This window comes from Diabrotica virgifera, chromosome 5, assembly GCF_917563875.1.
Source record: "Diabrotica virgifera virgifera chromosome 5, PGI_DIABVI_V3a".
Taxonomy (NCBI): domain Eukaryota; kingdom Metazoa; phylum Arthropoda; class Insecta; order Coleoptera; family Chrysomelidae; genus Diabrotica; species Diabrotica virgifera.
Window position 1 is genome coordinate 250748021 of NC_065447.1, and position 25711 is coordinate 250773731.

Here is a 25711-nt window from a genome sequence, read left to right on the forward strand (position 1 = left end):
CTTTTAATATTTCCTTGTCTCTTCCCATAAGAACTATGTCATCTGCATATGCTACCATTTGTTTTGAGAATTAAACAATAATTCCGCTGGCCTTGACTGTTCCTTCTACTGCATGTTGAATAGAGTGGTTGACAGGGAATTACCTTGTCGCACTCCTGTTTCTATTGAAATTGAGAGGATTGGATGATAAGGCGTACAAGTGACAAAATATTGTAAAATGATTTAAGTGTACAAAATAATAGTAGATAGTACTAAAAATTTAGTGGCAAATAGATACAGGTGAATTAAATAACTGTCGGCGACATATCGTAAGTTCTAGTTTGACTACTTACGAAATATTTAAACAGAGTTTGCGGCAAACAGGTATAACCACCCTTGTATCCCTTTGCCTGTAAGGTATTGGATATACGAAAATCCTAACGTACCTTAGTGACAAAGAGAAACAAGTGCAAAATTTGAAGCAGAGTGGTACAAGTGCAAACGTTTTTTCAAAATTTCAAATATTTTGAATGAAAATAAATACTAACTTTAAAAAAGCTTTTACAAATACATACATCAATAAAATGCATAAAATTAATTCAAAATAAGTCCATAAGTGATTAATTCTCTGTAGAATTTAGTAAGTAAAATGAACTTTGACTTCGTTTTTCTCAACTAAATCATTTTATCACTTGTACCCCTTAGCATCTAATCCCCTCAATTGTGTTAGTGCTACCTTCTTCTGTTGTGCGGAGCTCTATGTTGTGTTCATGGAATATCTAGATTCTAGATTGTTTGTGTAATTATGTGGATCACATATGTAGTGGATCTAGCTTCCCTGAATCCATGCTTCCTATTCTACGGCACTACAGCCCAAATTGAGCCTTGGGCTCTTTTATTTTTTGCCTTCTCCGAGGCAAACGTTCAGGCTTCGTAACAGTGTGTTTTTCTAGGAGTGGGTTGTTAGCCCACTGCCCAACCTTCCTCCTTTACCCGGGCTTAGGACCGCCAGTGGTGACTCCCGAGCTACTCGATCCATCATTTGTCACCACAGGCGGCGTTTGAATCCATGCTGGTAGTCCCCAATTTTTTTCTCTTTGAATAGAGTGAGTTTTTGTCTGATGAGAGACTGTTTAATTATATTTTGTCATAATATTATTAACTACAATATATTTTGACATCTTAAATCATTCTAGGGTGATCAATCTGAGCAAGAAACGCCCGAAAAGAACGACAAAAGTCCAGAGAGCAAATCCAAACAGAGTTCGTCAGTTAGAAAAGTGATAGCTTTCCATCAGATCAAGTCACCGGCGGATAGAGACGATTTCGAAGCCACTGGCAACGAAGTCTACGTTTCTACCAAGAAAACCAAGCCGGTATATGACGAACCTCCCGCTCAAACTACTACTACGAAGAGTTCAACTAGTCCCAAACAGTCTAGTAAACGCGAAGAAGGTAAGTGGATATTATACGAATGTTTTAATCTTATCTACTTTATTTATTAGGAATAAAACACAATTTTAATTGAGAATACGTTACATTTAATGTTTCTGGAAATTAAAACGCCAAAAATAACTGATTTTCAGTTGAAATTGTTGTTTATTCCAATCGAGTACAGTAGATTACATAGAAAATAGTTTCAGAACCACATTAATAGGGGTATTCATATTTTTTTTTTCAGGGTGGAAAGAAGTGGTTAGGAAATCTTCAGTCCAAACCCTGACCGCTTCCGAGTCTGGTGTTAAGAAGGTGTCAGTTCCTTTGAATGCTATATCTAGGGTAATTGGTAGAGGTGGAAGTAATATTAATGCGATTAGGGGAGCTACAGGCGCGCATATAGAAGTCGAGAAGCAGAGCAAGGGTCAAGGAGAGAGAATTATTACTATCAAGTAAGTCGGGAATTTGATAATTTTATTATGAGATATTATGACAAATTTTTGCTGGTTCTCTTCAAGAACTGTGCTATCACTAACACTATTTTAGCTCAATTTAAAATACTGGGATACTCTATTAACAACAGTTATTCTTGATGTGTCTATCCGTGACGAATGGCCATCATGGCATTCTTTAACCTGGATGTTATTCTTCTTCCTGAATCTCGCTTTACAAATATTTTTCCTTGCAGGATTTCTTATAGTAGGGCATATAGGGATTGATTTCACATAATGTGTCTGAAATATTGTACCTTTCGGGATTTGATGGTGGTCAGTACTTCTCGGTTCATCTTCATTCTTCTGAGAACCTCATTTGTTAGCCACAAATGAAGAGGTATTCTCCGATATAGCCACATCTCAAATGGTTCCAATCTTCTGCACATATCTTCGTTCAAGGTCCACAATTTGTTCAATGTCCATAAAAAAGACAGTCGACGCAGCAGGTATACCATGAGAGAGTAACTCTTGAAGAAGGCCCCATTCCTATCTAGTGGACAGTGGTGGATCTAGGTGGATGCGTGCTCTTATCTCCTGGTTTTTGGTCAATTCTTAATTGATTATGGAGGTAGTTGTAGTGTGCGTCACTCTTTCTACTGGTATTTGACTGACGAATAATTGACCTTATGTTGGTGACATTGGTGGAAGTCATTGGCCATTCAACTGAAAACTAACTGTATTCGTCTTCTTTTCTTTTGTACCAGGGCTATCACAGAAGTGGTATCATAACAGGATGGTAGAATAACAAAACACATTGTATTTTAGTATTGTTAAGACCAGCTTATATTTTTTTTCTGTTTTTAGGGGTTCAGCAGATGCCACTAAACAAGCTCATAACCTTATTGCCACACTAATAAAAGATCCCGACGTCGATATTTTATCCATGTTGCCCAAATCAACCAAAAGTACTACTATAGCAACCACACTTTGGGACAAAACTCAAATTGGGGTAAGTATTTTTGAATCAGATGTCCATGACAAATGTTTAATGCCTAATTTTCGTTTAGACAAAGAAGAATGTGGGTAAAACAGTGGTAGTAAGCTCGAGCACAACGTCTGTAACTCACGCAAAGGTAACACAGACAACGGCTACGGCTACAATAGCAACAAATAGGTTTTCAACGACAACTGCTGCGAAGCCTCGCACTACCAATACCACCGTGCAGGTACGGGCAACGGCCCCAAGGCTCGTAGCCCAAGCGGAAAAGAACGCAGCTGCACAGGCGCAGAATCAAAGCGTGCGAACCTCGATTTCTCACCCAACCTCTGTATCGAGCCGACTGCCGATGACATCTAAAGTGATAACCTCATCCATCAATCAAACTTTTGCAGCCAAACTAACGGAGACGTCATCTTCTGGCCAATTGATGATCAACACCAGTCACAGCGTGCCTAGCAAGGTGTCCCGGGTGCTGGTCGTGCCCCAATCCATACCCGGCCCAGTTTCGCCCCAGTTACCATCTTCTAGTTCAGCTAATACACAATCTTCGCCAAATAGGAACGCAAGACCGCCGCCTACGGCGTCAGCACCACCTAACATGCAGCATTTCCAGAGCCCAGGAAAGGTGGCACCAATGTTCTCTGCGACTGCTCATAATAACACTGCCCCACAAATGGAACCAATGCCTAACAACATCAGGAGTTCGACGCCTAACGGTGCATTACATTTAAGTGTAAGTACACAAAAAAGTATTCTATCTAAATATCTAATCTATCTATCTAATATCTAAATATCTAATATCTATACTAAAATTCAATAAGCTATGCAGGAGATGTAAACAATAGTTGATAGCGATGTCGTCATCAGCAACACAGAGATGGCTATTTCGTCCAGATTTTGAATATTTTTGAATAACAGTTACTTGTATAATCGCTTAAATTATTCATTAATTTAATTAATAGGATTATATTTTCCTCATCTATGTATTCAGTGATTACAATAATTTATACAGTCGGAAAAATGAAAGAATACCCATGAACGATCACATCAATCACATATTATTAAGATTATTTCATTCATAGGAGATTCTGATTAATAGAAAGCTACAGAAATAAAAATTAGAGTGATTATTTTTTGATGATTTTAACTTTCAATCGTATAGTAAGATATTTGATCACGTGTTTAATTCTGTCGAGCCCTGCGGGCTGTCGTGTCTATTGCCAGACAACAAATTTTCGAAAAACTGTCGCATTATTTTCAATTTATTCTCATTCTCTTGTGATATTATACCCGATAATTTTTGATAATATCCCGTCGTCAAGTATATTACGTCAGATGCCCTTCGTTGCTACGAAAAAATACATTCGGTGACAATAATGACAATGTTTTAAAAATTATAAAAGTGATGACTTTCAACCGTCAAATATTTATAACAACTGTGTGTTTAATTGTACTAATTTGTACTTACATAAATAAATTACAATAAAATTTTGGTTTTGAACAGTTTTATTCATGAAATAATCGCAACAAATTGCACTCGATCTCTAAAATTATTATCGAATTTTTGCCCTCGTGACACTTTGACATAATTTCACTCCCCTTTTAAAAAATTAGTTCGTTTGGGTCTTATAAAAAAATTTCACCCTGTATACGCTTTTTGAAAACTCTAATATGAATTTTACAAATAAGACAAATAGGCATTTAAAATGGCATATTTATTTTTTCCCCACACGATTACTTAATTTTTTATTAAAAATACAAAGTCAAAATCGCAATTTTACCATAAAAATAAAAAAAAATAAACAACGTTTTTCTTAAAATTAAAAGGCTCACCGTTTTTTTTTTCTATAACACGTCTAGATCTAAAACTCCCCATAACACTTCTCTTTGGACTCTATAGTTTAACATAGACGTGATCAAATAGATAAATTTTTAATTTTTTCACTTAATTTTTGCGATTTAACTTTGCAATTCACGAATCTACACCTTTTATTTTTAAAAATTCATAACTTTTACGAGAAGAAGACTGAAAGTCTACAACAATTGTCATAGTCTTCACAATGGTAAGAGATATGTGCTGTAAAAATTTCAGAAAAAAAAAATTTTAAATGGAGCGTTGTATCGAGTTAAACCGTGATTTCATCTTTTTTTTTTTCATTTTTAGGTTAAAATTCCGATTTTGACAAATTTGATTTTTTAATAAAAAATTAAGTAATCGTGTGGGGAAAAAATAAATATGCCTTTTTAATTGCCTATTTGTCTAATTTGTAAAATTCATATTAGAGTTTTCAAAAAGCATATACAGGGTGAAATTTTTTCTAAGACCAAAACGAAATCATTTTTTAAATCCGGGCCTGATTTTTTTCTAGTTTTAATAAATCAGTTAATTGGGTGGTAACATAAATTAAATATTTGTTCAAAAAAATTAATTTTTGTAATAAAAATTAATTTTTTTAAATCTATGGTTTACTTTACCAAACTTTTAATTCATAGTCAAATTTGATTTTTTTATAAAAAATTAAGTAATTGTGTGGGGGAAAAAATAAATATGCCATTTTAATTGCCTATTTGTCTAATTTGTAAAATTCATATTAGAGTTTTCAAAAAGCGTATACAGGGTGAAGTTTTTTCTAAGACCCAAACGAACTAATTTTTTAAAGCCGAACCTGATTTTGTTCTAGTTTGAATAAATCAGTTGATTAGGTGGTAATAGTGTAACGATTGACCAAAATAAGAGACACATCGATCTGACCGTTCAAAAATTATGACGAATATAAATTTCTGTCAAAATGCGAAACTCGCCCTGTATATTATTAAACAAGGGGAGCAGACACTTTTTAATGGTCATTTCTTATTCCCCATAGAAGCCTCTATACGAGGTAGGAGTATGTACAGTTCCTCATGACTCACCCTGTATAATAAAAACGAATAATCGAGAAACGAGAAAAAGTAATAGACTGATTTTAATAATATACTGTTACTATGGAACGAGTAGATACAATTTGAACATATTTAACAACTAAAATCGTTGTTTACATGGCCGGCATCGCTTATTGAAATTTAGTACAGTCATAGTCATTTCTTGTATCAGCTGCTTTACTATTCCTTCTCGAAAATATGTCTTATTTTACGATTACGCAAAACCAAAAGATGAAGTGAACCACAGAGAAGACACTTGTCGTAAACCGTTTTTTTTTTCTTATAGAATGCGGCAGTACCTCAACAACTAGTCCAGGAAGAAGCGCCCAACCTTCAAGCGACCTCGGAATATTCTTTGTTCTTTGCGGGCGGAGATCACTGGAACCGCAGAGAGCAAGAATCTCAGAAACCCGTTAATTTCGCCGCCGTCACCGGAGGTTCGAATTCTCAGTCGACCGCCCAGCATAAATTCATCGACCAAGAACCGCCTCCGCAGGTTGATGCTTCGAAAGCGCCCGGATATAGAGGAGCGGCTGTTTGTTCGCCGGTGTCTTCAAAGGCGAGCAGCAACAGCACAACACCGCCCAATATATCCGCCAACAATTACGTAAGTTCTTTAAATCAACTTTTTAATAAAAAATATACGAGACGAATAGAAATTTCAGGAACCGCCACTCGAGCTATCGCCCAACGTTTAATGTGATTAATAATGGCAATAACAAGTTAGCGCGCTAAGTCGTGGCTACACCTCTCTTTAACCCGGCACCTGCCACGTGGGGTGCTCCTAGCACCCCATAACACATTTTTATCAAATATTTGGTATTTCAAGTTTGGTAACCGTGCTGTGCGTCATAGTAGCTTTCCATAATATTATATAGCAGCGTTTCCCAACCGGTGGGTCGCGACCCACTAGCGGGTTGCGGGCGGATTTCAGGTGGGTCGCGGCGTGACTCTTACAGTAGCTGTGTAGCGTACAGTGACCGTTTTTCTTATTTTTTTCTATCATCATGGGTGAGGGATGGGTCGCGAACATGAAAAAGCATCAGAAGGTGGGTCGCCAGACACAAAAGGTTGGGAACCACTGTTATATAGCATAGATGTGTTAGCGTTTGAAGTGGTTATTTAGTGTCATTCTGAACTTGTAGCTCTAAAGTCGATTTGGGGTCTCATCATCTGGCACTTTAAGTTTTAATTTTTATTTTGTATTTTTGATAAACAGGTCAAATTTACATTTTTTATTGAAATAACTGATTTAAATTATTAATATAGACTCTATACTTACTAAATCTTAATTTTTTTTAGATAGTTTACTTCACTTCATTTATTACGGCTTGGTACTTGCTAATTTACTTATAACACCTTTTTCATTTTATTTTTTAAATTTTATTACATATTAGTGGCTAAAAAGTTAATAAAACATGTTTTTTTATATTCTTGTGTTACTGAACACATTATTTTGTTTTTTAAACAAGTAGATCACAGAAAAATTTTAAGGGGTGCTGTGAGCACCCCACGTGGCAGTTGACGCCTTGCAAAGCCACGTGGCAGGTGCCGGGTTAATGTCAAATAATGCGATAATTAACGACATTAGACGTTAGTGTGGCCCCAGCATTACAGTGATGAGCGCGCTAATAACCGGCAAAATAGCACTAAAGATGGAAAACGTATTCGGGCTTGAAATCAATCAATCAAATCACAAAAGATGGAAAATGTATTAAGTTGTGGGATAAAAAGAAATGAAACTAGTCGAGCTGGAAAATTTAGCGATATTAACTTATAGATTTACATTATTTTGATTGTTTCCCACCTTTAGACGTATCGCACGACTTTGGTAACTACCACTGTCACAGTGACAGTTTTAGTTGACATACTCCTCTGATACGTCTAAAGGTGGGAAACAATCAATATAATGTAAATTTATAAGTTAATATCGCTAAATTTCCCAGCTCGACTAGTTTCATTTCTTTTTATCTTACAACTTAATACGTTTTCCATCTTTAGTGCTATTTTGCCGGTTATTAGCGCGCTCATCACTGTATATTGATTTGATTGATTTCAAGCCCGAATGACGACTGGACTATTTGTCAAATTGAGATATATTAAGAGGAAACAGTAGCGATCAACAGGTAGCGAAAACGCGTTCCAAGATTGCCGCTGTAATTTTGAATATTGTTTCGAGATATTTGGCACATGTATTCGTAATATAATAAAGAATGGCGGTACAGAGCCCAATTTGAAAAATAAATTAATATGTGGAAATTACTCTGTAATTAAATACAATATTAAAAAAACGAGCCTGTACCGCCATTAAGAAGAACAAAAAAATACATTTTCTTCAAATAAACTTTTTTATCCTATGCCTAGATTTTGTGTCATTCTGGAACTACTAAAATTTTTTATTTCATTAGTAGTTCCAAAATAACACAAAATCTAGGCATCGGATAAAAAGTTTATTTGAAAAAGTGTATTTTTTTGTTCTTCTTAATGGCGGTACAGGCTCGTTTTTTTTAAATATTGTATTTAATTACAGAGTAATTTCCACATATTATTATATTTTTCAAATTGGGCTCTGTACCGCCATTCTTTATTATATTACGAATACGTGTGCCAAATATCTCGAAAAAATATTCAAAATTCCAGCCGCAATCTTGGAACGCGTTTTTGCTACCTGTTGATCGCTACTGTATCACCTTAAGTCAATAAAACCAAATACTATAGACTATAATACATACAAATCTTGACATTTCTCATTAATTTTGTGGCAGCAAACAAAATAGCGCCATCTAGCGGTATGAGTTGATAAGCATGATATTTTTAAATGTAATTTATTAGTTTTTATATCAAAATATTGCAATAGGTGTTTCAGTCGTATTGGGAGGATTTAGGTTTGATAGAATAGTCATTGGTGTTTTAGAAGTTGATGGGCTATTCTGATGTAAGGTCGTATTGGGAGGATTTAGGCAGTTATTAGCGAAATGACCCTTTAGATTACAAGAAGTGCATTCTTGACTTTCATGTGACAAAAAATACGATAATTTGTATTATCGTGTGTCACAACTATTGAATCAGGAACGATGGTGCAGGGTAGAGATATATACACTTGACGACGAAAACTTAGGATGTGTTTGTATGCAGGATTAGAGGAACCTATTCGTAAGAAACTAATAGATGAAGTTAGTGTATAGCCAAGTTGTTTTAATTCTTGTTCGAGGAATTCGTGTGGGATAGACGGGCAGACATTTGATAGTAGTAGACGTTGACTGGGTATTATTATCGGACGAGTTTGAACTTTTTCTCCATTTACTGTGATTATTCTTCGATGTTGTTTCATGAATTCATCTACGATAGCTTTGCCGGATAAATACATGCAGATTCGGTTGCCGGATATTCTTGAACATAATAAGATGTTCTTTGGATTGACATTATTTCTAATGGCTAAGAGGTATTCTATTTTAATACCATTTAAGGAATTAAAAACAATAGCTTGTTCTTTCAAGGGAAAAACAGTAGGTTGTTGTTGAGTGAGAGCAGTTGAATAGCTATAGGGTTTGTTGGTGTTGTCGTTGATGGTTGAAGTTATCATTATTTATAATTTATAATATTATTGATTCGAAAAATTTTTCATTTAAAAATTTTTAAAGCCGGACCTGCTTTTATACAGGTTCGACTCGACTAATTAGGTGGTTCTGCTAATTAGCGAAATCAGATACGCACGCTTTGTTTACTATTATCTTGATAAATTGAATTACAAAATAACATTAAGGAAAAACTTTAAAAAGGGTAAACCCTGTAGTTGGCTGTATACCTCGTTAAAACAAGGTGGAATGAAGTAAACACTTCTGTTGTATGTAGGTATATGAATTTATAAGTTGACAGTTGAGGTAGTTTAATTTTCCATAGTGGTTACATATCTCCTTCATTAATTTAACTTGTAGTAATGTTTTTACTCTTCAAAAATTTGGAATAACTTTGTGGTTAAGGCATTGAGATATGAACCATATATCCAATTTAGTGTTGTTCCTCTTTGTAGCTAGCCGCAAGTACTTAAGAGCCAAGTTGACCATATCGTCATTAATTAAAACTTTAAAAAGGGTAAACCCTGTAGTTGGCTGTATACCTTCGTTAAAACAACGTGGAATGAAGTAAACACTTCTGTTGTATGTAGGTATATGAATTTAAATTCATATACCTACATACAACAGAAGTGTTTACTTCATTCCACGTTGGATTAAGGAAAAAGGTTTTTGTATCCTTACTTTTTCAGCAGGTGATGTATCACTTCTCACTAACACTATTGCTAAGTTTGATTTATTAAATTTGGTTTTTATTTGCAAAATATTGAAACTTTTAATGAAGCTGAATAACACATGTGTTGATCAGACTGTTGCCAGGATTGGCCTCCTCCTTTTGCTGTTTATAATTGTTACAGCCGTACATAACGCACACCGAATCCATTTTATAAGACATTTTGTGTAAAAGTACAAACAAAATTTAGCAAAATTAGCTCGTTATCCAAAAATGAGCAAAATAATTCTTTTCAAATTTAATTATTAAATTTGAATGTTTACATTGAGAAACCGTACAAATGAGAAGCGTTGAAAAGCCCTATTGATGTTACGTTCCATTTGGATCAGCAACTGAATACTAAGGAATAACTTTAATGTCAATTTTTTTTCTGAAGTTAAATTGTGTTTAAGAAATATTTTGTTCTAGTTTTTACTTGATTTAACGCATTTTCGTATGATTTATAGAATTACCAAGAACAGACCAAAGCGCAGAATCCATTACCACCCATCGGCAGCAACGTCGCCCACAACAGGCCTCCGGTGTCTCAAAACAATCCCGGGATCTTTGACGAATTGTTCAAACACGGCGGCAACAACATTCCAAACATGCTGAACTTGGCCAACGACAGTCATCTGCTGCAGTCTAGCTACAACCCTATGCCGAATTTGAATTTCTCACAACAACAGCAGGTAATTGCAGAATTTAATAGTTTTTTGATCAAATATTTCTAAAATATTTGCTATGAATAAGAATACAAGGTCTGACCCTTATACCTGCGTATTACGACTCTTCGATAGTATAAGAAACAGCTATATACATGAAAATCCCTAGATGGGGACCTTTTTTTACGTCATGACCTCGTTTTCAGCATTTGGAACCACAGTGCGTCCAGTTCAATTTTATGTAAAATTTTCATATACCTAGTCGACATCCTGTACTATATCAAAAGCCTTTTTTAAATCGATGAAACAAGCAAACGTATCAACTTTAGCATGTCCGTAACGCCGAACAGTGTTTACATTTCATTTTTAAGTCATTAATTCATTAAATAAAATTCTAGCACCAACAACAAACAGCCAGCATGTCCCGCCTTAATCCCAAAGCTCCCGAGTACTCGAGCTACAACATCCAGCAAAACAAACCCGCGCCACACATGTACAACGGCTACCAGAACAACATGTACATGCCGAAACAACAACAGCAGCAACAAGGAGTGGATAATTACCATAGAACTCCTGGTGGTGGAGTAGGAGGTCTCAGCTCTTCTCAGAACCGTATATGGATGCAAATGCAGCCTCCTTTTACTCCTCAGCAGCAATCTGAACTGATCAGCGGCATTGCCGGCATGACGTTGCAGAACATTGCCAAGTTCACGAACGCTGGGAACGAAGTGTTGGAAAATGGCGGAGAACTAGGTAAGAGCCATTATTTTACTTTCAAAATAAACCAAGTCCATATCCATTAGCTTGTTTTTCTTGTCACTGATATTTTATTTTTAAATAAAGAAATGAGAAAAAATATGGGATAAAGATATTTGTCGAATTCTAGAGAAAATATTCACTTCTTGGTGCCAAAAACATTGTTTTTAAAGGCACACTCTTGGGATGAATTTTTGAAGTTATACTTCTTTAGGCGCGATTGAGAGTGAATTTTTATTATCCTACGCGCCTGCGCACACCGACAGTATGGACTTAGTTGCTAACTGATAGCCATACTTATTGGTAGAGCATTCGACTACAGATTGCGGAGTTCCCGGGTTCAAATCCGGACACGGACGATTCTTTTTTTTTTTAATAAAAATTTTTAAAGTGGTAATATCAAAATTAGTTTAATAATTAAATAAAATACAAATAAACTGGTTTAAGTATATTTATTTCGTTGAAATCATATAGAAGTTAATCTTTTAGTTATCTAAGTAATCCTATCTTTTAGTTCCTTAATATTGACAGGTCTATAAATCTTGTCACGCACGGGGTGATGCGGGGAGCTGTACTATAATATACAGGGTGTCCTGAAAAGATTGGTCATAAATTATACCACATATTCTGGGGTCAAAAATAGTTCGATTGAACCTAACTTACCTTAGTACAAATGTGCTCATAAAAAAAGTTACAGCCCTTTAAAGTTACAAAATGAAAATCGATTTTTTTCAATATATCGAAAACTATTAGAGATTTTTTATTGAAAATGGACATGTATTATTCTTGTGGCAGGAATGTCTTAAAACAAAATTATAGTGAAGTTTGTCCACCCCATAACAATTTTATGGGGGTTTTGTTCCCTTAAACCCCCCCCCCAAACTTTTGTGTACGTTCCAATTAATTCATTATTGTGATACCATTAGTTAAACACAACGTTTTTAAAACTTTTTTGCCTCTAAGTATTTTTTAGATAATCCAGTTTTTATCGAGATGCGGCTTCTTTTTTAATATATTTACATAAACATTTTATGGGGGTTTTGTTCCTTTAAAGCCCCCAAACGATTGTGTAAGTTCCAATTAAACTATTATTGTGGTACCATTAGTTAAACACAGTGTTTTTAAAACTTTTTTGCCTCTTAGTCTTTTTTTGACAAGTCACCTTTTATCGAGATGTGGCTTCTTTTTCAAAATATACCTAAAAATGCAAATTATAAATAAATTTTCAGATTATTAACAGGTCTCTATAATCATACTTAACCATATACAAATATGTGGTGGATTCGACAAATATTCAAAATATGTCGATAAACACTGGCTTATCGAAAAAGTACTAAGAGGCAAAAAAGTTTTAAAAACATTGTGTTTAACTAATGGTACCACAATAATAATTTAATTGGAACGCACACAAAAGTTTGGAGGGGTTTAAAGGAACACAACCCCCATAAAATTTATATGGGGTGCACAAATTTCACTTCAATTTTTTCATAAGATGTTGGTGCCATAAGAATGCCACATGTCCATTTTCAATAAAAAATCTCTAGGAGTTTTCGATATATGAAAAAAAATCGATTTCAATTTTGTAACTTCAAAGGGCTGTAACTTTTTTTGTGTGCACTATTGTATATAGGTAAGTGAGGTTTAATCAACTTATTTTTGACCCCAGAATCTGTGGTATAATTTATGACCAATCTTTTCGGGACACCCTGTATATTATATCATATCGTAATTGGGATAACGTATTTTGATATTTTGGCGCTTGTCCGCCATAATTTTTCCCATGCGTCACGATTCATTTTTAAACAAATTAAGTCAAAACATAAAGTGAAACGAACGTCGATGTGTGTAGTATATAGTATACAGCAGCGGTTCTCAAGCTTTTTTAGTCGCGGCACCCTTGTATGGCTAAAAATATTTCGAGGCACACCAACCCTTGAAGCGATTTGGGAAATGACAAGAAATGAAAAAAATACAATTCTGAGGATTATTTGATTTCAATATAAACTTTATTTCAGATCAATAAAATACAGTACGTTTGATATTCAAATATCCTAAATGTGATGAATGAAACTGTTTTGTGATGTTTTCATTATATCCTTTATAATTATGGGAATCTTTGTAAGTTTGACCCTCAAATCCCTTGTTGCTTGAAGTTTGCTTCTATATTTGTTTTTAATGTAAGCATATGCGGAGAAAGAAGACTCACAGAGATAAGTCGATGTGAAACACACAAGTTTTTTCACTGCAACCTTGCCAACATTATTTTCTGAATGTACAGTTCTTACGATGTCAGTTGGACCAGTATAAAAACAAAATTCGACACCGATTTTCGGCGCCGTTTGTAAAACATAGGCGGCGCAATAGAAATTAATGAGTAAACTTTTATTTTTAAATTATGGTTCAATATTTGTTAAACAGTAATAATGTTGTTAATTGTTCACATTTATTTATGAAATTGACACCAAAGATAATTAAAAATACATAATACAAATGAAATTTAACGTGCTTATTAATTTGAGAACTAAAGAAATAAGACTACACTTTGAATATACACATAAAATACATGAAAACGAACAATTCGTCTTCCAGTCGAATTGTCTTAATTCATGACTAATGGAGAGATCACTTTTACTACTGTACATGGGACGTATTTTTGACAAGTTGAAATATGTCACTATCCGTGTGTTCAGAACTTGATTAGACACTTGTTGTGTTTATAACTACCACACCAATATTGGAAAAGAAGTGAAAGGCGCAATTTACATAACAGTTATCAGACCAATAATGACATAAATACGCGGCAGAAACACGACTTGATACAGAAAGGGCAGAAATAATGCTAGAAACAGCAGAGATGAAAATACTTTGAAAAATCGATGGGATATGGGAAGAGCTAGAAGTGCAGATATACGACAGATATGCAAGGTGGACAACATTAATAACTGGGTAAAAAGCAGAAGAGTATAATGGAACAACTACATGAGCCAAATGACAAAAAACAAAATAGTAAGGACGGCGAGAGACGGTTCCCCAATAGGAAGACGATCAGTTAGGTCTATATCCCGCGTATGAAAAAAAAAGTTGATTAATAGTAAGCTGAAAACTTGTTAATAGCTTAAACGGTGTCTAGTCGGATAAACTGTGATATATGAGAACACTGTAACAGGGGCAGTTTTAATTGTGGAACAGGTTAAAAATTTGGAAAGGTCAGACGTAAACTCTCCGAACAGAGATTAAACTCTCATGCAAAAATCAGACTGCTATTTATCACCTGTCATAATTCCTGTTATTTGACATATTCTACATGTTCCACTCATTAAAACGCCCATTTGGTGATAAATAGTAGGCTGATTTTTGCATGAGAGTTTAATCTCTGTTCGGAGAGTTTAAGTCTGTTCTGTCGCACAAAATACATGTGCCGTTTTCGCGGTCTGGCCATTCCAAATTTTTAACCTGTTCCTCAATTAAAACTTCCCCTGTTCCAGTGTTCCCATATATCAAAGTTTATCCAACTAGACACCCTTAAGCTATTAAAAAATTTTCAGCTTGCTATTAATCAACTTTTTTTCATACGCGGGATCCAAACCTAAGTGGGAAGACCACGAAAACGATGGAATGACAACTTACTGGAGGCACATTGAAAAACAGACAGAGTCATGTCTACACAAGAAGAAGAAGGAAAAGAAGAAGAAGAAGACAGTAATATTGGTGACAAAGCAAGATAATATTTTTATTTTACTTGAACATGAGCTACACAATTTTTCCAAATGTCACTTTTGACTTGTAAGTATATATATTGCATTAAAACAGAAAATAGTGAAGAATTACAAATAATGATGGAAGCACTAGATAGTGAATCGACAAAGATGGGACTGAACATCGCTTACAGTAAAACAAAAGCCATGACCAATCAACAAGGAGAACCAATAATTACAGTGGCACAAACAAGAATAAAGCAAGTAAAAGAGATATTCTAGGACAGATCACTAAATTAAATAAAAAAAATCAGACCGAAGAAATAAAAAAAAAATAATAAGATTGGCCTGGGCATCACTCGGAAAACTGTCTTTTATTCTAAAGAAAAAAAATACCCCCAATACCTAAAATCAAGAGTCTTCAATCAATGTACACTCCCTCTCCTCATATATGGCTCTTAGACATGGACACATACAAAGGAAAATATGGAAAAAATAAAAATATGAAACATGAAAAATTCCATTAATTACATTATCCAATCAGCGGACTGAGCAAATTGACGTCATTAACTCTCGCATAATATATGGGACATCCTGTGTAATCAATACAGTTATTAAAATTTAAAATTGATCATTAAAAGTATATAATACTTACAAATGCAATTTAATGTGCTTATTCATTTTTTAAGTACTAAAGAAATGAGACAAAAAATGTATTATAAAAATAAAATAATTGTAAGTTATGACGACGACACTGTTTATTTAGTGTTTATATTGCTTGCCGCCTTTGAAACATGAGAAGGTATTTTGACCAGATAACGATATGATTTGAGCCTAAGCACTTCCGAACAATTTGACCAATTACTCTTCAGTATTGCCCAATAAGATACGTTAGAAAGTAGTAAGCCACACCCGCGTCCATGTGGACTAATACAAGGAGTGATCAATTTTGAAGCAAGCAAATGTTTATATGGTTTATCTTTATTTCTATGCTCTTCGTAGAATTATTGACTGGACCCCAAAAATGCTTCTGGTCCAACTGACATCGTAAGAACAGTACCTGCATCCAGAACTCTTCTTGGCTTCCTTCACGGTATTTGAGTTTTAAACTGCTATCTTCGCTGATCCCAAGTAGATTTGGAAAAACTTCATTTGTAATTCCGACAGAGAGGCATTGAGGATCCGGATACTTCGCTGCTACGTGTTCTCGGACCTACTTTATCGCCTTGAGACTTTTGAAACGTGGTGCTATAGAAGAATTTAAAAGTTTCCTGGATGGAGAAGATTCGAAACTCGACAATACTGGAACGGTTCAGAAAATCCACTGAGATTATAAAAAGCATCAAGCAGAGAAAACTGGAGTATTTCGGACATGTAATGAGAGGTCCTAAATATAGGTTACTGCAAAATATTATGCAAAGAAAAATAGCAGACAAACGCAGTCCAAGACGAAGAAGAGCCTCATGGTTGAAGAACTTGCGAGATTGGTATTGCGTTGATACAAGCATCTTATTCAGGGTGGCAGTGAATAAAATTAAGATAGCTATGATGGTAACCAGCGTTCTGAAAGGACATGGCACATGAAGAAGAATGAGGTGTAACGCCAATATCAATGGACAATATTCACTTTGAGTGGTCTAGCCATCTTTGTCTGTCACATGCGCGGGATCGCTTTGTAAAAAGAGACCACCGATCGACTGCCCGCGCGTTACGCTTTCTTGCTCAGTATGTCTTGTCTATCCTTAATATGGCTATGGCCTGAATACACGGAATTAATGGTTCCGTGTTGTGGTATGGCTCCCCGTGCGTGACAAGCTTAATTAAACGATGTTTTTTATGTGGCCCCACGGAAATAGTCTAAATTATTCATGTCGGGTGATCGCGGAGACCATTCGATAAAACCACGCCTTCCAATGTGTGCTCTCAAATTTTAAAAGCAATGTTTTTGGAATCAAAAAGTGACATATAATCAATTGTTTCCATTCTAGAATTGACATTATCCGTGTCTGAGCGTAATTTTGTCAGTACTTTTATTAATGATAATAAATATGCAATTTGCAGCTTGAAATTTTCCAATGCATGCGAATTTGAATATGTAGCAACTGTTTTACCTGATTTGGTTTTAGGCTATAATCCCGAATACCTTTTATTATTCATGTTTCTTTTCCATTTCGTATATAACCTCATTTGTGGATGTTAAACCTTTTTTTCCTTTTCTTGTTTCTAGTAAGTTTATAAAGCTGGGTAGTAATAGTTTTATTTTTTTTAATTTGTCTAAATTTAAATAAGTTGTAAGTATAGTAAACAACTCTCCGAATATTTCACCGAACCTGTTGCCAGCTGCGCACAATTACCATCCTAAGAGATAAACCTGTTTCTTTCCTTTTCTTGTTTCTAATAAGTTCATAAAGCTGGGTAGTACTAGTTTTGTTTTTTAAAATTTGTCTAAATTTGAAGAACTTGTAGGTATAGTAAACAACTCTCCGAATATGTCACCGAACATGCCGCCAGCTGCGCACAATTACCATCCCGAGAGTATGTACGGCGTGGAAGATAGGAAACCTCCGCAGCCGATAGGAACCGGAAGGAAGGCGTACGCCAACCAAATGGAGAATTGGAGGACCAACGATAAGACCGACAAATGGGCGTTGGGCAATAACACGGATTTTTCGATGAGAAATCCTCAAATGTACGATGATTTACCACCTGTGGATTTTTCGGTAAGTTAAAATTTTCTTCTTATATCCTAGTTCCTGACCATTTTTTCACTCCGAATTCTTCTACACTCATTTATTTGAAATTTTGATAGTAGTTGTAAAATTACTCACATCATAACTAAAGTTTCGAGTGCTGATATCTACTTCGGCTGTAAATGATATCACTTCTCGGGGGTGAAAGTTTAAAAACTCAAAATAAACACAAAAATCAATTGTCAAACTTTAAACAAACAATGTCATAAGAAGTTTTTTTTTGACAACCCAATGCTTTTTGAGTTTTTAACAACTACACCCATACCTCGCTTTACGGCCTAGATACGTTCCACGAAACATGGCCGCAAAGCGAAATGCCGTATAACGAATCAATTATTCTAATACAAATTCATAAAAATTATTGGGATCGGTTCCAAATTTGTTAAATATCTTACATGGTTTGTCGTTAGAAATGAATTTTATGTGTTTCTTTTATTTAAATCAAAAATACATACACAAAAAGCACATACACTGGTATATAAAATAATAATAGATTTCAAAAACTAAAAATAATCTACAAATTCCAAGCTTTCTTGTTGTATCTCCATATAACGGGTAAATGATTTTTATTTAGTTCTGTAATAGGCCTTGGATTTTTGGACAAATTAGAAGTGGCTTTAGCTTAAAATCACCACTGGCATTTGCACCAAGTAGCCAAGTTAATCGTTCTTTAGACCATTTATAACCAGGCACAGTTTTCGGTTTTTGAAATGTACATGCGAGCAGGCATTTGCTTCCAACAAAGTCCTGTTTTGTCTACGTTAAACACTTGTTCAGGTTTATAACCACCTTTTTCTATAATTCCCTTTAAAATGTGAAGATATTCCTTAGATGCGGCCTCATCTCATTTTATTTTCAAATTATGCATAAACAAGTGGGCATAGAAAATAATGTGCATCGAGAATGACAACATGGGGCCGTTATAGCGAAACATATTAGGCCGTAAATCGAAACCGTGTCATAATTGAACGGTGCCGTTATAGCGAAATGCCGTATAAAGAGCGGCCGTATAGCGAAGTATGGGTGTACATCTCTTTTAAATTTTATGCTATAGAAATAAAAAAAACAAAGTTCTTGGCTTCTTCTTCTGCTTTTCTCTATTCAGGGGTCACTGTTGCTTACTCTTCTTCGCATCTCATTTTTGTCCATCGTGTCCTATACATTTAAACATTTCTCTCTCAAGTCGTCAGCCACACAATCCTTCCGTTTTCTCTACGGTTTCCTCCACCTCTTTTCTCAAACTGAAGAGTCTACTTATTTAGTCCTAAGCTTTTCTACGTTTAGGTGTAAGGCGGTTTGGGTTAAGCTCTACATATTTTGTCGTCTGTTTCGTAATTAATGGACTATCTTTATTCAAAAGAAATTTAAAATCACTTATTCAAAAATTTTTAATAAAATATCATCTAATTCACAACACAATGAAGTTTGTTTCCGTCTTACTAAAAACTTATTCCTTTTCTTGCGTTTTTGCTTTTGACTCTACTTTTGACTATGATAATAAAAGCGCTATAATCTGCCACGCAAGAAAAACGTCGTCCATTGAGAGCGCAGTTTTTCAACTGAATTGCTAGCTTATGTATGTAAGTAATGTCTAGTTTCTTCAATATTGAGTACTCCCTAGATAGAAATATGAACGCTTTATGTTAACATTCGGCGCTTTTGCAACGAATTTTTGTTAGCACCTGCTTACAAGGCCGGTAATAAATATTTTCTTATTTACAATAACATATTGACCTATTTCTCTCTCTCTCACAATATCCCAAAAAACGAAATGGAATATTAGCAACAAGACAAAATGTATTTTTTAAAGAACCTTCTGGAGCATAGAAATATTTAACATTTTCGACCATTTATGAATTTACCTATATAATTTATACTTTCTGTGTGTATAATTTATTAATAACATGATAAATATACACACCATAAAAAGAAGATAGAAAGGGAAACGATGAAACAGTGATTTAGATATACATAATTTTATACAACTGATATTCATTTTTAGCGAATGCCTCCGTTAGACACTTCCCACGGCTTCATAAACGGCCCACAATATTACAACCAACCGCAGATTAACGCGGTCCATCGTGAATTTATACAAGATATCTCAAAATTGGACCTTTCTTCTTGGGATAACACACCCCGACCTATACCGGAGCTTCAAGATAAGCCACAGGTAAGTTACGCAATTAATATATTACTCTTAATTTGCAATCTCATATTAATCTTAACTTCCTAATTTCACCGTATATAAGTAGAATAAATATCTAGAATTTGAGAATATTATACGTAGGTAAGCACTCGGTTAAGGTACAGGGCAATGAATGTCCTTTTTGATGAATTGTGGATGGAGAATATAACTATTTAGATTATAAGAACATAACCTTACCGTACTCCACTTTTTTCATTTTATTCGATTTTGTGTTATCTATTTTTATATGCGCTGTCTTGTTATAATATTAGTCCAGGGTAATAAGGTTTTTTCCATGATACTCGAGCAGCCAGGGTACTGAAGCGTTTTTTCGACAGGTAATACCTATAAGAGCAAATTGTAACTATTTCCTGCGCAGGATCTGGCGGCCATTTTTATTTATAAACAATTTAGTGTCAAAAATGGCATTTTTCCATTTTTTTTTAAAATCAATGGAAAACAGTGAAACTTATGGTTTTTTTAGTACAAATATCTTTGAGATTATGGAAAAAGCTTTAAAATGACGTATTACAAAGTTTGATATACTCATTTATTGTTAATATAATTGCGAAAAAAGGTCGGAATTGCAAAAAAAATAATTTCGCAATATCTATTGTAAAAATTAGTGTACAGCTTTGAAAATTTTGTCATATAATGGTTCTTTGGTGCTTAATATGTGATAAAAATTTCAAAGCGATTCATTCAATTGTTTAAATTTTATTCAAATTGTTTATCCCAGAGAGCATTTTTTTGCAATAACATAAGTCAGAAAAAAATGACGTTAGAACCATTCCACAGGTGTCAAATGAAAGAGCATGAGCTATATTTTCAACTTATTTAAAAAAAGCAAATAAAAAATGCATTTATTAGTAATAAATAATTATGCAAAAGTATCGTAGATCTTTCCTTATAAACTTTTTATTTGGTTATATAAGAAATTAAATATATTTATTAAAATTTTTGATCAATTATGATATAAATAACATTACTTGATAGTTGTGAACTTAAAACAGGGTAAAAAAGTTATTTTTTTTGGAAAAAGTTATTCAAAAATTTATAAGGAAAGATTTACGATACTTTTGCATAATTATTTATTACTAATAAATGCATTTTTTATTCGCTTTCTTTAAACCAAGTCGAAAATATAGCTCATGTTTTTCCATTTGACACCTGTGGAATGGTTCTAACGTCATTTTTTTCTGACTTATGTTATTGCAAAAAAAAAATGCTCTCTGAAATAAACAATTCGAATAAAATTTAAACAATTGAATGAATCGGTTTGAAATTTTTATCACATATTAAGCACCAAAGAACCCTCATTTGACAAAAATTTCAAACCTCTACACTAATTTTTACAATTATTGCGAAAATATTTTTTTTGCAATTCCGACCTTTTTTCGCAATTATATTAACAATAAATGAGTATATCAAACTTTGTAATATGTAATTTTAAAGCTTTTTCTATAATCTCAAAGATATTTGTACTAAAAAAATCATAAGTTTTACTGTTTTCCATTGATTTGAAAAAAAAGGGGAAAATGCCATTTCTTGACAGTTAATTGTTTATACATAAAAATGGCCGCCAGATCCTACGCAGGAAATAGTTTCAATTTGTTCCTATAGGTATTACTTGTCGAAAAAACGCTTCAGTACCCTGGCTGCTGAAGTGTCACAAACAGGGTTAGTCGATTCTTTAACGGTAAAATATTGCAAAACCTCTAAATTTTAAAGAACCGCTTGGATTGACATGAAATGTGGCATACACATAGCTAACAAGTCAAAGAAAAAAAGTGATATTGTGCCGATATGTGCTTTTGCCCTGGGGGTGGTTTTCACCCCCTCTTGGGGGTGAAAAAATATTCGTCCAAAGAAAGTCAGAAAATCGATAAACTGGCTAATTTTAAGTAACTTTTGTTCTATAGAGTTTTTTCACTAAGTCAATACTTTTCGAGTTATTTGGCAGTGAATATGTTCATTTTTCAACAAAATAACCACGCTTTTAGACGGTTTTTCGCAAATAACTCAAATAGTAAGTATTTTGTCGAAAAAACATTCTTAGCAAAAATATAGCCTGTAAAAAAATTTTAAAAAATGGTGTATATATCATTTCTCTACACCTAGTAGAAGCAGAGTTATAGCTAATGAAAAATAGGTTCATATTCGTCAAATTCCAAATGGAATACTTTAACGTGAAATAACCAAAAATGAAGCACATTTCGGAGAAAACTCATTACAACTTATTAAAAGTGTTAAAAAAAACTTCATTTTTATTTTATAAAAAAAAATTCTAGCATCAAAATTAAACAAGTTACGCTCAAAATAAAGTTAGTCCCTTTTGGTTTTGGTAAAAAAATCGAGAAAATCACCCCCTAATTAGTATCTTAAATGAACTTAATCGTTACGACTTCACAAGTTTCTTGACTCGTGTATATATTGTTTGTATGATCTGTAAGTTTCATCGGTTCAAAGTCCTTATTATTGAAAGGGCTGTAGTTAAAAGGGGTTGAACGAGTCACTGATCACGAATGTATGCAAATTTAGAAACACCAAATCTCAATCAATTTTTGTCTAACAGAAAAACAAAAAAATACATGATATTCAGAAAGGCAAATCTGACTTTTTTGTTTTTCGAGATTTTTGGTATCTAACAGTTTTTAGGTTATTTTGAAAAAAAGCATATTTTTCAAAATTAAAATTTTTAAAAATTTTACTTTGAAACCAAATTTTTTAAAAAATAAGCACTTTAAATCTATGAAACTTGCAGATCATATAAACACAGCATAAGTAAAATAATTTGTGGAGCGGTAACGATTAATTTCATTTAAGTTGCTAATTAGGGGGTGGTCTTCCCGATTTTTTTTGCAAAAACAAAAGGGACCAACTTTATTTTGAGCGTAACTTGCTTAAATTTAAAGCTAGAAACCTTTTTGTAAAAACAAAAATAAAGCTTTTTTTAAACAGTTTAAAAAAGTTATAATGGGTTTTTCTAAAAAAGTGCTTAATTTTTTGGATATTTGACGTCGAAATATTCTATTTGAAATTTGGTGAATATGAATATTTTTCATTGGCTCTAGTTCTACGAGATTAAGAGACCTAACGCGTACACCATTTTTTTTACTTTTTTATAGGCTATATTTTTGCTAAGAACGTTTTTTTCGACAAAATACTTACTTTTTGAGTTATTTGCGAAAAACCGTCTAAAATGTGGTTATTTTGTTGAAAAATGAACATATTCACTCGCAAATAACTCAAAAAGTGTTGACTTGGCGAAAAAGCTCTATAGAACAAAAGTTACTTAAAATTAGTAGTTTACCCATTTCCGGACTTATTTTGGACATATATTTTTTCACCCCCAAGAGGGGGTGAAAGTCACCCCCAGGGCAAAAGCACACATCGGCACAATATCACTTTTTTTCTTTGACATGTAAGCTATACGTATGCCAAATTTCATGTCAATCCAAGCGGTTCTTTAAAATTTATAGCAAAAACCGTGAAAGAATGGACTAGGTATATTTTTGTCTTATTACCCTGGCCTATATAGTCTAAGATCCGAATAGGAGGTCAAAATGTACCCATCTGTTTGCCGGATGAAACATTTTTTTATTAAATTTCATACATAGACAAATATTTCTAGCATGGGTTGTCTATCAAAATCGTGTCATAGCTCTCAAGGGGGGGGGGCGAAGGGGTTGAAATCAATAATCCAAACACATTTTTTTTTGAAAGTATGGTAGATTTATTATATTTTTAAATTAAATAGGCATATTCAGTACAATTCATAGACTACTCAAGAAAAAATTCAAGGAAAAATACTGAAAAATAAGGCAACGGTGACAATTTTTTAAAAGACTAAATATTAAATATAATGAATGAAAAGATTAAATATAATGAATTTTGCGGTGGACATCAGAACTCATCATTGAATCATGTAAACAAAAAATTCAAAAATATTTTATTAGCTTATGAGTTTGTTATTGTTATCTATTGTCTCTGGATAGCAAAAATATATATGATTATTTAATGAAATTTATCTGTGAAACTAAAATTAACCTCTAAACTTTTAATCCTGATAATTTGATATATTATATACATATGAAAAAAGACGAAGAAAAAGATGTATCATGGAAAAATGTGGTGAGCAACTTGGACAGTCCATAGCGGCCAGCTGCAGCTTTTGAACTGAGTAGAGAGCTGTGGAAGAGTTTGCTATGGAACTCTAAGGACCTCATTGCCTCCTTTATGTATGAATAGAAAACAAAAAGTTGTGACTGGCTAATTGACACCCAAGTCTATGCCATAAAACAAAAAAAAAGCTTATGAGTTTCTCGAGGTAACGCTGTCAAGTTTTTTAGTTTTATCTAATTTTGAATTTTTGATACCATTCAGAAGTCAAAACAACGAATTTTTTTTTTGTAAAAAAGGGTGAAAATTAACATATTTATTATTAAAATCAATGGAAAAATTCCAATAGTTGGCTGTATACCATAGTTTAAAAAACTCATACAGAAGTAAAAACTTCAAGTTGTATACTGATATAAAATAGTTTATTAAAAAACTTCATAAAATGTCGTGCAAAACGTTTTCGTTCTAATTCATAATATCTTCAGTGCATTCTGCCAAGTAGTTGTAACTAGCACACTAATTAAAGTGGTAACTTCATAATATATGGCTTACATATTAAATTTTGTGAAAATATTGTGACTACCAGTCGATGTTAAAAGATTAAATTAAGTACATGCTTAAAGGGCAACATGCTTCCCTGTTCGAAAAAACTAGGTACTTGCCAGTTCAATGGGCACAGACCAACTCAATATTTATAAACAAAAAATAAGCATACAACAAGAAATATCTCGACAGCTTTACCTCAAGGAATGTCTAAAGAAAATATATACAAAATTCCAGGTGGGTCAAATAGTTTTTGAGCTACAATGTCTACAGCCTTTGAAAAAAGGAGTTTTGAAGAAAACTAGTTTAAAGTATTGTCAACTTTTATTTTAAATTTCTTTTTTTGTCTTTCAAATCGTATAATGATGTACACCGGAATATCTTTTTGAATCGCGGAGTAATTTATAAAAGAAAATAAAAACAGCTGTTGCCCGTTGTTCACTACGTTCAGCGTGCTGGCGCGAACCTGCTGCAAATATAATCGAAGCTCCCTACCTCCCTATTTAACACTATTACGCTATTTAACACTATCTTCCTACCTCCCTACCTTCGACTCGTTTTGTAGCAAGTTCGTGCCAACGCGCTTGAGCGTAGTGAGACACGGTCAACAGCTGTTCTTATTTTCTTTTGTAAATTACTCCGCGATTTAAAAACATATTTCGGTGTGCATCACTTTACCATTTGACGGACAAAAAAGAAATTGAAAATAAAAGTTGACAATACTTTAAACGCGTTTTTCTCAAAAACTACTTGTGTCTCATGCGTGTTTTCCGTTAGATGTTGCACGAAACGTTTTTTCAAGAGATTTAGAAAAAACAAAGTAATAAATAGACATATAATTTCATTAACCTATATATGTATATAGTTATGTCGCGCTGTAAGCTCTATTCTCTTCTGTCGGCACTCCTTAAGTGCCGCGCTCTTTTTTTTATTTAAACT

At 33.8% G+C, this 25711-nt stretch overlaps 1 protein-coding gene across 6 annotated transcripts in view; it reads left to right on the plus strand.

The window, feature by feature from the left end:
• LOC126884820 (ankyrin repeat domain-containing protein 17-like) overlaps positions 1-25711 on the plus strand; it is a 247095-nt gene that overhangs the window by 220553 nt on the left and 831 nt on the right. For 5 of the 6 annotated variants that reach the window (XM_050651074.1, XM_050651075.1, XM_050651076.1 and 2 more), the window contains 9 exons: positions 1176-1434; positions 1661-1868; positions 2715-2859; positions 2918-3583; positions 6056-6376; positions 10521-10745; positions 11117-11471; positions 17627-17889; positions 19922-20092. In XM_050651074.1, coding sequence (XP_050507031.1) covers positions 1176-1434; positions 1661-1868; positions 2715-2859; positions 2918-3583; positions 6056-6376; positions 10521-10745; positions 11117-11471; positions 17627-17889; positions 19922-20092 — 2613 coding nt within the window. The remainder of the gene's footprint in view (positions 1-1175; positions 1435-1660; positions 1869-2714; positions 2860-2917; positions 3584-6055; positions 6377-10520; positions 10746-11116; positions 11472-17626; positions 17890-19921; positions 20093-25711) is intronic. The other variant, XM_050651073.1, reaches the window with a different exon arrangement.